Source organism: Thamnophis elegans, chromosome Z (assembly GCF_009769535.1).
Source record: "Thamnophis elegans isolate rThaEle1 chromosome Z, rThaEle1.pri, whole genome shotgun sequence".
Taxonomy (NCBI): domain Eukaryota; kingdom Metazoa; phylum Chordata; class Lepidosauria; order Squamata; family Colubridae; genus Thamnophis; species Thamnophis elegans.
In genome coordinates this window covers 115,407,116-115,420,506 of record NC_045558.1, presented here as the reverse complement: position 1 = coordinate 115,420,506, position 13,391 = coordinate 115,407,116, and the positions used below count along the sequence as shown (strand labels likewise).

At 47.8% G+C, this 13,391-nt stretch overlaps 2 protein-coding genes across 2 annotated transcripts; both read left to right on the top strand.

The window, feature by feature from the left end:
• The first annotated feature begins 1,415 nt into the window (after nt 1–1,415).
• LOC116521592 (uncharacterized protein K02A2.6-like) lies at nt 1,416–11,178 on the top strand. Its single transcript, XM_032236249.1, has 5 exons — nt 1,416–1,600; nt 1,928–2,766; nt 3,343–4,298; nt 4,401–4,584; nt 11,078–11,178. Exons 1-5 carry the CDS (start codon nt 1,416–1,418, stop codon nt 11,176–11,178), a joined length of 2,265 nt encoding a protein of 754 aa, XP_032092140.1.
• Nucleotides 10,942–12,563, top strand: LOC116522730 (claudin-9-like). The gene has a single exon (XM_032237750.1). The coding sequence runs from the start codon at nt 11,569–11,571 to the stop codon at nt 12,223–12,225; it is 657 nt and encodes a 218-aa protein (XP_032093641.1). The 5' UTR covers nt 10,942–11,568; the 3' UTR covers nt 12,226–12,563.
• Nucleotides 12,564–13,391: the final 828 nt, after the last annotated feature.

The following is a 13,391-nucleotide window of genomic DNA, read 5'->3' as shown; positions in this document are numbered from 1 at the left end:
ATATATATATATATATATATATATATATATATATATATATATATATATATATATATATATTTAACAGCTGTTATAGGTTAAACTAGCAAGCCACCTAGTTTGCTAGATCACACCATGTTTAGCTGGATACTTCCTGAAGAATATCAAAACACCAATAATCTCCTGCTATTTCTGCTTGACCATCAATTGCTACTCAGCACTAGAGCACTTTTGGTGTCATCTCCAAAATCTGGATTTTTTTTCTTACATGTTCCAAAACACCTTTTGGAGATAAAATCCAATACACTACACAGCCTTGTACTCCCTATGCATTTGCAGAATGTATTTAACAGTTCTCAATAAGCTTAAGGTAAAGGCCTTATTTTTTTTTAAACAAGAGAAAATATATTGAATATTCATAGCCTCAGTAATATGTATAAGCCATGTAAATGGCCTCGCTGTTCTTGTATTTCAGCACCTTTGTGCTGGCCAGCAACAGCCTCCTCCGTCCGGATTGGTTAGGACGCGAGGGAGGCTGTTGCCAGCTGAATGCTTGTTTCTGATTGGTTGAAGCCCGAGTATATAAGGTTTTGGCGGGCTGGTTATGAACTGAATCGCTGTTATACTTAGCCTGGAATAAATCCTGTTAGCTGTTCACCCTGTGGTCGCGTCCCTCATTCCGAACCTCTAAACTGGCGACGAGGATGGGATCAGCGATTCCGCGACGCTAGGGTGGAAAGAGAGAGACAGACAGTTAGCTGCCGCCTTCCAGACCGGCAACGAACGCTGCCTGAAGAGGGAAAAAAATTTTTTTTGTGGCCCTCAGTATCTCTCCCTTCACAACCGTCAGGATGACATCTGCTCTACCTCCTTTTGCCCCCTTTGGTTCGGCCGGAGAATCTTGGGAAGGGTTTATGGAGAGGTTTGAGTGTTACCTGATCGCTTCCAAAAATCAGGCTCAAACCGAAGAGGAAAAATGCAGTTTTTTCCTCTCATGCTGCGAGCCATCTATGTTCGCCTCAGCAAGAGCTTTGGCAGCCCCACGGCCAGCATACAAACTTGGGTGGGACGAACTCATGGCCAGATTGAAGAATCACTATGCACCCACCCCTTCAGTCATCGCTCGCCGTTTTGCCTTCCGCAGGCGAGTCCAAAAACAGAATGAATCCATCAGTCAATTTTTGGAGGCTCTGCAGATGGTGGCTGCCCAGTGCGAGTTCTCCAACCTTGAGGAAAATTTGGTGGAACAGTTTGTGTGCGGGGTCCGCGATGTCAACCTGCGGAGCCGCATGTTCCGAAATCACCGAATTACACTCCTCCAGGCCGTGGAAACTGCCCGAGCCGCTGAACTATCTGAGCAATCCACGGCCGACATTGAGCGGTTACAGATTGCCACACCAGAGCGAGCACCGCCTGACGCATCGCCACAAGCCCACATGGTCGAGGACGACCTGGCTTATGAGGATCCAGAGGAAGAAGTGGTGGCCCAGATGAGGACTGTGCCTAAAAGGAAGCCGAAACCGCAACCTGCAGCCCAACAGGCGTCCGCAGTGCCCTGCCGGGGTTGCGGAGGCCGTCATAAATGCCAGGCTTGCCCATTTTTGAATGCCATCTGTAATCGGTGCAAGGGCGAAGGCCACCTGGCTAAGGTCTGCAGGGCATTATTGCCGGCACCCTCGTTCCTTCAATCTCCCGGCCGTTCCCAGGCACAACCGCGCCGCCAGCAGCAGCGGCCACCGAAGAGGTCGGAAGATTGCTACCAGTCCACCAGTCAACCATCTACTTTTGACAGTACGGCGAGCCAAGCCGTTGCAGGGGCCCGGAAGGTCTCGACCTCCGTCCAGCTGGAAGGTCAGCCGTGCCGGATGGAGGTGGACTCTGGCTCTTCTCGGTCCCTCCTGCCCTGGTCTCTCTTCGCCAAACTGTGCCCTAAAGTGCCCCAGAAACGCCTAAGGCAATCTGAGGTTTCCCTAAGGGATTACCAAGGGAGGGTGATTCCTACGCTGGGATCCTTCCCTATCTCTGTATGTTATGGCCAATTCCGGGGAAAGCTACCCATCCTTATAGTCAGGGATGACTTGCCAGCCCTTCTGGGCCTGGATTGGTTTCCTGCCCTGGGATTATCAATTGGGGGGGTCCACCGGGTGGTTCCTAGCACTCTCGAGGACACCTTAAGGGAATTTTCGGACGTTTTTGACGGCCAGTTAGGCCGTTACAAAGGGACCCCCATATCTTTAAGTTTAGACCCTCAGGTTGCTCCCATTAGGCTGAAAGCCCGTAGGGTGCCTTTTGCCTTAAGGGCCAAGGTTGACGCCGAACTGGATAAGTTGTTGGCGCAGGGAGTCATCGAGCCCGTTGATCATTCCCCTTGGGAGACCCCCATCGTCCTCCCAATTAAACCAGACGGGTCGGTGAGGATCTGCGCCGACTACAAGTCGACGATCAACTTGGCCCTTCAGGCAAACCCCTATCCAGTCCCTGTAGTGCAACACCTGCTCCATTCCCTGGGGCAGGGTTGCACATTCGCCAAACTGGATATGGCGCAGGCCTACCAACAGCTCCCGGTGGATGACGATGCGGCGGCTGCCCAAACCATCGTCACCCATCGTGGGGCTTTCCGTTGTCGCCGCCTGCAATTCGGCGTTTCCGTGGCCCCGGGGATCTTCCAAAGCCTGATGGAGCGGCTGCTCCATGGGCTGCCGGGCGTGGTTCCGTATTTCGATGACGTCCTGATCGCTGCTTCCAGCCGCTCAGAACTCATCGAAGTACTGCGGAAGGTCCTCAGTCGTTTCAGGGGCGCGGGTTTAAAACTGAAACGCAGCAAATGTTCATTTGCTGTTCCTAGAGTGGAATTCTTGGGCTTCATGATTGACGCCCAAGGCATCCACCCTACACCGTCTAAGGTAGCTGCCATTAGGAACGCCCCTGCTCCCACCTCCAAGGCGGAGCTACAGGCGTTCCTAGGGCTTCTGAACTTTTACGCCCCTTTTATACCGCACAAGGCGTCACTAGCCGAGCCGCTGCATCGGTTGCTCGACCGATCTGCGGCCTGGCGCTGGGGGAGCCGCGAAGCGCATGCGTTCGCGGCTGTCAAAGAAGCTCTGACGTCAGCGGCAGTCCTAGTCCAGTACAATGACAGGATGCCTCTGACGTTGGCTTGTGACGCCTCCCCCTATGGAGTCGGGGCCGTCCTAAGCCATGTCCTCCCAAATGGCTTAGAGGCCCCTGTGGCCTATTACTCCCGGACACTCTCCTCGGCGGAGCGTAATTACAGCCAGATAGACAAGGAGGCTCTGGCTGCAGTGTCCGGGATTAAGAGGTTCCATGACTACCTCTACGGTCGGCCTTTCACCCTTGTCACTGACCACAAGCCACTCCTTGGGCTTTTGGCAGGTGACAAGCCGACCCCCCCCATCCTCTCCCCCAGAATGACTAGATGGACGGAGTTCCTTGCAGCGTATTCTTATACGCTGCAGTACCGTCCAGGCAAGCAGCTGGGGCATGCCGATGCCTTAAGCCGCTGCCTGTTACCGGAGACCGACACCGCCCTAGTGCCCTGTCTCTCAGTCCTGTCCATCGCGTCTTCCGGTCTCCCAATTTCGGCCGCGGATGTCGCGGCCTGTACCAAGGCCGATCCGATCCTCTCCCAGGTCGCTTACTGGGTCTCGAGGGGATGGCCAGTGGACAAAGTGGCAGAGGGCTTCAAGCCCTTTAAAATCCGGCAGGCGGAGCTCTCCCTCCACGGGGGGTGCCTCATTTGGGGGGATCGAGTGGTGATCCCCACCGCGCTGCGACCACAAGTCCTGTCCCTGCTCCATAAGGATCATCCGGGCATAGCACGAATGAAGGCATTAGCCCGTAGCTATGTTTGGTGGCCCTTACTGGACTCAGAGATAGCGGCCTATGTTGGCCGCTGCAACCCCTGTCAACAGTCTAGGCCTAATCCCCCAGCTGGGCCGGCTCGTGAGTGGGAGGCTCCGAGAGGCCCATGGTCACGCCTCCACCTAGATTTTGCCGGTCCCTTTCACGGCCAGAATTTCTTGGTAGTGGTGGACGCTTACTCCCGCTGGGTGGAGCTGATCCTGATGGGCTCCACCACAGCTGAGAGTACAGTCCGGGCCTTGAGAAGGCTGTTCGCGACCCATGGGTTGCCGGACCTGATTGTTTCTGATAACGGGCCCCAATTTATGTCCACCACGTTCCAGGAGTTTCTGGCCATGCAAGGGATTCGACATGCGCCCATAGCCCCGTACCACCCGGCCAGCAATGGCCGGGCGGAGCGGGCGGTCCGCTCAGCAAAAGAGGCACTGGGCCGCATGGACCGGGGCGACTGGCAGGAGAAAGTGGCGGCTTACCTGCTAAGCCAACATTCCACTCCCTGCCCAACGACCAACCGAAGCCCCTCGGAGCTCTTGATGGGCAGGCGCCTACGGACTCCCCTGGACCGGCTACATCCGTTGTATTCAGGGGATCAGCCGAGCAACCTGGGGGTTATCCCTTCCCGTTCATTTAAAGTAGGGGACGCGGTGTGGGCCCGGGCATTTTCGGGGCCTTCTAGATGGGTGCCAGCCACTGTGACTGCCCTGACAGGCCCGTGTTCTTTTAGAATCGCACTGGCTGACGGATCCCAATGGAGGCGTCACCTGGATCAGTTGAGGAGACGCCTCCCACCGCCAGCCGGCGGCCCGGACCCAACCGATGCCGGCACCGCCTGCCCGGGCACCCAGCTTGAGGCCTTCGCCACTCCAGGCCTCTCCTGTCCACAACCGAGAACTCAATCCGGAGGAAACACGCCGCGGGCCTTCGCCACACCAGGCCCAACCTGCCCGAGCGCCCCCTGCCGGGAACGTCCACAATCATCTCAAGCCGCCGCAGAACAGTCCCCACCGAGGCCAAGGGTCCTCCCTCCCGACACGCCTTCCAAACACGACACCAGCACAGTTGACACGCCACCTCGCCCCTACTCACCAGTACAGTTGAGCCCTCCTTCTGGGCCGTCCCAAGAAGGCGTGCCTTGGAGCTACACCCCCTTCCGGGAGGAGCTACCACAAGGAGGTCCTCCTCCGCCGACGACTAGTGGAGAACTGCGCAGATCAGGGCGGGTCCGGCACCGCCCCGCCTACTTACAGGACTACGCATGCTCCACCTGCGGAGCATGCGCGGAACTGGGGGGAAGGGGTATTGAATATTCATAGCCTCAGTAATATGTATAAGCCATGTAAATGGCCTCGCTGTTCTTGTATTTCAGCACCTTTGTGCTGGCCAGCAACAGCCTCCTCCGTCCGGATTGGTTAGGACGCGAGGGAGGCTGTTGCCGGCTGAATGCTTGTTTCTGATTGGTTGAAGCCCGAGTATATAAGGTTTTGGCGGGCTGGTTATGAACTGAATCGCTGTTATACTTAGCCTGGAATAAATCCTGTTAGCTGTTCACCCTGTGGTCGCGTCCCTCATTCCGAACCTCTAAAATCCAATACACTACACAGCCTTGTACTCCCTATGCATTTGCAGAATGTATTTAACAGTTCTCAATAAGCTTAAGGTAAAGGCCTTATTTTTTTTTTAAACAAGAGAAAATAAGCATGTGAATAGTGTTGAGAAATCATTCATGTTTAAACCTTAGTAGAGAAAACACAGATATTTTTATCCCTTGACTCCAGTCTAATGGAAAACTGCTACTTTATTGGAAAAGTTTTTCTCCTACTATAAGTAGCAGGTGAGAAAGCCTTGATCCAGATTAATAACAGATTAATAGAGTTGGTCATCTAGTCCAACCCTCCACCCGCCACTCAAGCAGAAGACCCAAACCATTTCTGACAAATGGCAGGCCAGTCTCTTCTTAAAAGTCTCAAGTGATGAAGCCTCCACCCCACCCCCCCAGCTTCCGAAGGCAACTTCTGTTCCATTGGTTGATTGTTCTCACTGTCAGAAAATTCCTCCTTATTTCTGGGTTGAATCTCTCCTTGGTCAGTTTCCATCCATTATTACTTGTCTGGCTTCAGGTGCCTTGGAAAATAGCTTGACCCCCTCCTCTCTATGGCAGCCCCTCAAATATTGGAACACTGCTATCATGTCTCCCCCAGTCCTATTGTTTTCTAGACTAGTCATGCCCAGGTCCTGTAACTGTACTTCACGTTTTAGTCTCCAGCCCCTTAATCATACTGGTTGCTCTTTGCACTTTTTCTAGAGTCTCAACATCTTTTTATAGTGTGGTGACCAAAACTGGATGCAGTACTCTAGGTATAGCTTTTTTAGGGCTTTACAGAGTGGTATTAGTACCTCACTTGATCTTGATTGTATCCATCTGTTAATGCAATTTAGGATCATTATTTTGCTACTGCTCTAAAACTTTGCAGTGGAAAGGCAGAATAGCTTGCTGCAGTGAATAATGACAGAGCAAGATATTTTCAGTAGTAATTTATGCTTAGAATACTTCTGTAACCTGGTGCTGCCCAGATGTAATGTTGGATAACTCCATGCTGTAATCTCCTGGGCAGTATGTCTGTTGCGGTGATAAAGGAATCTTGGGACTTAGCAAATTGCAAAGGCAATATTGCGATGGTCAGCTTTGGAAGGCAAGTCAAAATTAAAATCCCATCCTCTTTGTTATAAAGTACAGAAGAGACTTCAGATTATCACCTTCTCTAGTCTAAGCTATCTCACAAAGTGATAAGAAGTGATAATTGGAATAATTGAGGCAAGTACATTATCTCAAATTTAGTGTACGAAGAGAATACAGATAATAATAATAATGAGGGTGGGGATAATTAAGGATTTTAGGTGTTAAAATGTTACAAAAATATTTATTGCTTTTATGCTTGAAATAATGAACTCTTCAGTTGAGATTTCCTCCATTACTTTGATGGCTCTTGAATTTTTCAGTGCAAAAATCCAAATGCCGCTTTGAATAGTACATACAAGTACTATGGGTTAACTGTAGGGAGCCCTATTTCTTTTTCATTTGTTCCACAAGGAAAACAAAAAGGCCATCCTGGGGTTAGAAGGCAACTCCTTTTACAGCTATGCCTGGCAAACAATAATCTCCTATTTATCAACTGCGGTTGCCACCTTATCAACTCTTTTCAGAGTTATGTGTGCTCAGCATCTTATCAGTCTTGGGCAACATGCCTCATTTTGAACTGGAGATAGGAAACTCCCATTAGACTACCGGATTACTTTATTTGACTGTCTTAGGCTTGCCTTATAAGAGCCATATCCGGGGATGTGACAGTTTACATACCACACAGTCTGGTACATGCTTAACTCAGAAATAAGCCCTTTGTGTTCACGGAGATTTAGGATTAGGGCTGATCTGTGTGACCAGTTGCCCCTGCAAGGACAGGAGTGCTTGGCGTCATCCTGTTTCTTCCCCCATCCTCACCCCCAAAACCCACTGGGGAGGAAAGCCTCTGTCACAGTGGTGAAATTCAATTTTTTTTACTACCGGTTCTGTGGGCGTGGCTTGGTGGTTGTGGCAGGGAAAGGATACTGCAAAATCTCCATTCCCACCCCACTCTGGGGCCAGGCAGAGATGGTATTTGCCAATTCTCCAAACTACTCAAAATTTCTGCTACCAGTTCTCCAGAACCTGTCAGAACCTGCTGAATTTCACCCCTGCTCTATCAACTTTTTTTTTTTGCTACATATGAAAAGTTTTATCTGCTTGTTCCAAGACAGATGGCACTTCCCCATGTTGCCTACTGCATTTCATTTCATTTTTCCCCTTGCAATCAACTACTGTCTGCTGGCTGTGGCAAGGATAGTCCCTCCCTCTGGTCACTGGCTGTTGTTGTTTTCCCCAGCCATCCTGCCCTGGGTTACTAGAGTCTTTCCTCTTCTGAGGGGATTTTGATCAGTGAAATACAGGAACTTTTTTTTTTAATGTTCACTATCATTTCTTTCCTTCCCTCTCTTCCTTGGCAGGTTCATTGATGAAATGGTGGATTTTTAAAAAGGTGAAATGTACAGTAGTTCTGCCAGACCACTGCAGGTTCTTCCAGCTCACTGCTAAAAATACTCAAATGCATTATTAATAAGCTACAATCCATATTAGACAATGACACCGCGCTTTTTCAGGCACCAGTTTGCATTCAGACAATTGTCCAGTCCAAAGCAGATTCTCACAAAGAATGACAAGCAACAGAATAGTGATGCTAACATGGAAATTGGAATTTGCCACAGGAAAATTCAAGAGCCATATTTATACCAGTGATGGGATTCACGTACCTTTCCTACCAGTTCACAAGTGTGAGTGTGCATCCATGCTTCGCTTGCATGTGCCGTGTCTCCACATGTGCACCGCCTTCTGTGCATGCGCAGTGCTCACACATTACATTGGGTCGGGTGGGCAGAACCTCCCATAGCCACCACTACTGGTTTGCCTGAACTGGAGAGAACTGGCTGAATACCACCTCTCTCTATATATATATACCACCAACACTTGCCCATTCTGATCTCCCAGATTATACGTAAATCAAATGGGACACACTTTTTGCAAAAGAATGAATGGACACAGGTTTGACAACAGGAGTCAAAACAAGGACAAAATAATATCACAGCTTTTTAACCTCTATGACAGACCTTACAATGACCATCTTGGGGGGCGGGGGGAGAGACCAACATCACCAGTCAGCAAAAGACTGCTGGCTCAAAGGTTTTAGACAATCTCAGAAGATTTCAACAAACACAAAAGGTTTTTAACACATTATAAGTGTTAGTTGATAAGATATGTATGCTCTGTCTCACAAATAACCTGCATCTACACAACTAACCTCTTGTCCCCTCGCTTCCACACACACCCCTCACCATACCTTATCCCAATTTAAACCTTACATCAGTCTAGCGCTCAGTGCATCTGATAAAATGAGTTGCAGCTCTTGAAAGTTAGAGTCTTTCAATAAAATTGGTCAGAAAAGATGCTACTAGGATCTTTATTTGAAACAATATTGCCAGTTTTTTTGTAGCCCAAGGGACAGGAAGAATTGGAAAATGGTGGTTCCCATCTCCTTTTTTTAACCAATAGTTTCACCAGATAGAAAAGTTTCATGTATGAGATGAAGTCAACAGAAGGAAATGTGGACTAAAGTCCACATGTCCTGAAAGACCTATCCACAAAAAAGGAAAGCAATTAACACTTGCTTTCCCAGCACAGGTAGAAAAGGTAACGCACCAGAGGAATCCCTTAGTAGGGGTACAATACCAGGCCAAAGAGGGGAAAGGGGTTGACATATGAAAATGGACTTTTAAGCTTGTTTCTGTTCTAGTCAATTTAGGCGGGAGAATCCAACAGCTAATGGCTGTAGTGCTGAAAAACCTAGGAGTAATAGGAAAGTATATATAATTTATATCCATTTATCATATTGGTGTCCCCTTTTCTTCTCTCTGCATATTTCTGGGAGGCAGAAGCAGCAGAGATGGCATCGGTGGAGTAATCTCATTTTGAGACCACTCTAATGTCTTAGCTTTGCATCCTGAGGCAGGAAAAAGCAGTTAAAATTGATATTTCATCCATCTTCCCTCTCTCACAGATAGACATCAGGGGTGGGTTCCTAATGGTTCAGACTGGTTCGGCAGAACCAGTAGTTGTTTGGCAGCCTGGGTCATTGGAACAGGCAGCGACCCAAGCCTGCCACGCCCCTGCACTGGTTCTCCTATGGGCCGCCGTCTTGATTTTCGGTTCTGCGCATGTGCAGAACAATTGTAACTGCACAAATGTATTTTTTTTGCTCATGAGCAGACCTATTTTTCTGCAAATGCAGATGCGCACGGAACACACACATCTGGTGTGCGTGTGAGCAAAGCGATTTTTGCGCACACTGAAATGGCAGTAATGCCGGGAGCAACCCACCCCTGACACACAAGCACATACACAAACACTTGAACTTCACAATTCTCAGAATTCTGGACTGGGGAATTCTGGGAAGTGAAGTCCATACATGCTAAAATGGGTAAAAATTGAGAATTACTGTGCATACCAAGGTTTAGATCAATTGCAATTCTGGTTTCACACTGAAGCTAAAGAACTCATCTAGAGTCACAACTTTTTAACCGGGTTTGGGTGCTAAAGTAACCCTAATCACAACATGGATAAGCACATCTGTAAGTCCCAAGGACTGGATTAGTACATAACATTTATTATTTAACCAACATTGACTCGTTCTCCCAACATATTGAACTAAAAGCAACTTGGTCAAACTCATACAGTTAACAACAGGACTGAATCCATTAAAATACAAATAATCAGAACAAATTCTGTCTTCTTTAGTTTGAATAGGTTGTGGGTGTTTTTAATCATATTATTATGCACATTAATATATAATACTAATATCAGATTATGCTGCTCCAACAAATATTTTGTGACTGACCACTGTTAACAATAGTAGTTCTGTCTATTCTTTCAGTGCAACTCAAGATAATATTTTATCTTACGAAACGAACTTCACAAAAGCTTCTGTGATGCATTTATTAAAGAGAGTTGCATTTGTGTAACAAAAATTACGGGATGTTTTTGTGTTGGTTGTGTGTACATGCATGCATGTGGACCTTTGTGAAAGCTTTCAGTTAATTTATATAGTAGATGTAACACGTCTATGTAACTCTGGCATTATGCCTGGTCGGCCTAATTAATATCTAAAAGTTTCTATTTTTTAAAAAAATATTTTCTAGAAGAATTTGACCACAATTACTCCCTCTATAGCTCCCTGTCTTTCCTCCTCCCTCCCTCCCTTTCCACCCTTGCTTGTTTTTCTCGGCCGCTTCCTCTCCCCCCTCTTTCTCCTCTGGAATGGGCAGCTTCCCAACTAGCCAGCAGAAAATAAAGAAATATTCAAACTCTCTCCATAACATCACCACCCAGGTCTTGGTTACCATGGATCCCCCAATGCCCTTCTCAGATTGGTCTGGTGCCCCTCCCAGCCACCTGTTGGGGGTTCATATAACCCGCCCCTCTCTGTCCCTAAGCTCAAGCTCCCTTGGGATCCTTCTAGACAACAGGTACCTGTGAAGCAGAACAATGCAATAACAAGCAGGTTGTTGGAGCCACAGAGAAAAGATAGCACTGGATTTATCCTTATTTCCCCTTTAGGGGTTCTTTACCTTTCAGACTTTGGTCTACCTTTCTCCAACCCAGCTCCTAAACTGACACACCACAGGCAGTTATTTCTGGATGACCCTACATCAAAAACAGACTCTCGGAAGCTATAGATTTCCACCTTCGAGGCTGCTTTCCATATGCAGGTAACCCAAGAAGGCCTCTTTTGTAACAGTTCTGCTGGCTAATCTACTAGAGAGACTTAATTTTTGCCGAAAAGCTCCGTAGGTTTCTTTGTCTTGGATAGCCACCTCAGTGCAATATTCTTTTAGGATTTATTTATTAGGCATTTGCTTTCAGGGCGAGAACATAGACGTCTGACATTGCATACCACCATTTAGAGGGTGTATTTTTGGAATTCTTGTCTTCATTGATTTCTGTTCAGAACAGTGTGGTGTCGCTGTCCATAAACCACCATCGTCGGTCCTCACGGAAGGCAGCAGAAGAAAGAAAGAAAGAAAAAAGAGGTGTGCATTTTGTAGCCAAGGTGAAGGATACCCATAATGGCATCTGCAGGGCTAGAGATCATGGCAATGGGCCTCTGTATCTTTGGCTGGTTGGGGACCATCCTTTCATGTGCCTTGCCCATGTGGAAGGTTTCAGCATTCATCGGAAGCAACATTGTTGTGGCGCAGATAATCTGGGAGGGACTGTGGATGAATTGTGTTGTACAGAGTACTGGCCAGATGCAGTGTAAGATCTATGATTCGTTGCTAGCCCTGCCTCAAGATATTCAAGCTGCCCGGGCCCTCATGGTTATCTCTGTGGTGCTTGCTATCCTGGCATTGTTGGTGAGTATTGTTGGAGCCAAGTGTACCAACTGCGTGGAAGAAGAAGGTGCCAAGGCACGTATTGTCATTACCTCAGGTGCCTTCTTTATCGTCTCAGGACTTCTCACACTTATTCCTGTCTGCTGGTCTGCCAACTCCATCATCCGTGACTTTTACAATCCAATTGTGGCTGAACCTCTCAAAAGGGAACTGGGGGCTGCTCTCTATGTTGGTTGGGCAGCTTCGGCCTTACTACTCCTTGGAGGATCACTCCTGTGCTGCTCCTGCCCACCACGGGACAACCGCTACCCAGGCCGTATTGCATACTCTGTTCCAGCCAGATCTACTGCTCCACCAGGCAGTACGATTGACAAGCGGGATTATGTATGAGCAGTTGTAGCGGTGGGATGGTGGTGAAATTTGCCAGATATTGCATGACCCAAACTAGGACAGGCATTATTGACTTCTGGAACAGGAAGATAGGACAACCTTATCAGTTTGGGTTCAGCTATGATATCTGGCAATTCTGGAATGTTGGTGCATGTGGTATATGTGCGTGTATGTGTGGGTATAGAAGTATAATGAGTAATGTGAGTGGCTGAGGAAATGTGAACAAATAAAGGGATATGTGAAAGAATGAACAAATCTTTTCAAATGAGATGAACACGTCAGCAAACACAAGTGGAATGCAGGAACAAGTGGGGCAGCTGAACAAACAAGGGCAGGTTTAGGACAAATGTATGGATAAGTTAACAGTGCATAACATGTGGAGGTAAAAAATAAAGAGGTAGATGAAGAAGAATAGAAATACCATGGTAATGGCTTTGCCATCTGGAGAATGAGATACTGTAATTAGGCCAAAGTTGTGGTCTTCTCCTTTTTCCTGTTGTCCTTTCAAAGAGTTCAGGCTGTTCCTTCTCTTGGAAGACTGCACTGTGAGACACAAGGTGTGCCTTGGGCTTCTAAACCACTTGGATGTCCTCATAAGCGGGCCTGTCAGAGATGATGAAGTATGAGTTAAGTTTCCAACCAATGGACTTTTGAATAGAATGTTACCATAATGAAAAGAGGCTAGGCATCTGCAGCAGAAGATCTTGCAGGAAACAGATTATTTGGATCCATTTAAGTCGGGTTTCGTGCTGTATAGCAGAGGTGTCAAACTCGATTTCATTGAGGGCTGCATCAGGGTTGTGTTTGACTTTGGGGGGTTGGAGTGGGCATGGCCAGCTCAACGTCATTTGTGTCAGGGGCACCTGTGGTCAGCAAGTGCTAAGGCAGGACTTCCCTCAGATCCTCCCTTCCCCTCATATAACCCTCCCTTCCTTCCTTCCTTCCTTCCTTCCTTCCTTCCTTCCTTCCTTCCTTTTCTTGTATTTCCTTCCTTGCTTTCTTTCTTCTCCCTTCCCCTCTTTCCTGATTTTTTACTTCCTTGCTCTCTTCACATCTTTCCTTCTTTTTCTTTTTCTTTCCCTTTCCCCTTTCCTGTCCTTTGGATGCTCAAATGCAAAAGAGGAAACATTTATCCTTTTGTTTTATTTTGCTTTTAGTTTGTTTTG

Excerpts from the sequence above, each read along its gene's own strand:
- LOC116521592 (XM_032236249.1), top strand. The coding sequence starts at position 1,416 with ATGGTCGAGGACGACCTGGCTTATGAGGATCCAGAGGAAGAAGTGGTG. Across the intron at positions 1,601-1,927 it reads TTGAATGCCATCTGTAATCG|CCTAAGGCAATCTGAGGTTT; the intron begins GTGCAAGGGCGA and ends GCCCCAGAAACG. Across the intron at positions 4,585-11,077 it reads GACAGGCCCGTGTTCTTTTA|ACTTTGGTCTACCTTTCTCC; the intron begins GAATCGCACTGG and ends TTTACCTTTCAG.
- LOC116522730 (XM_032237750.1), top strand. The coding sequence starts at position 11,569 with ATGGCATCTGCAGGGCTAGAGATCATGGCAATGGGCCTCTGTATCTTT.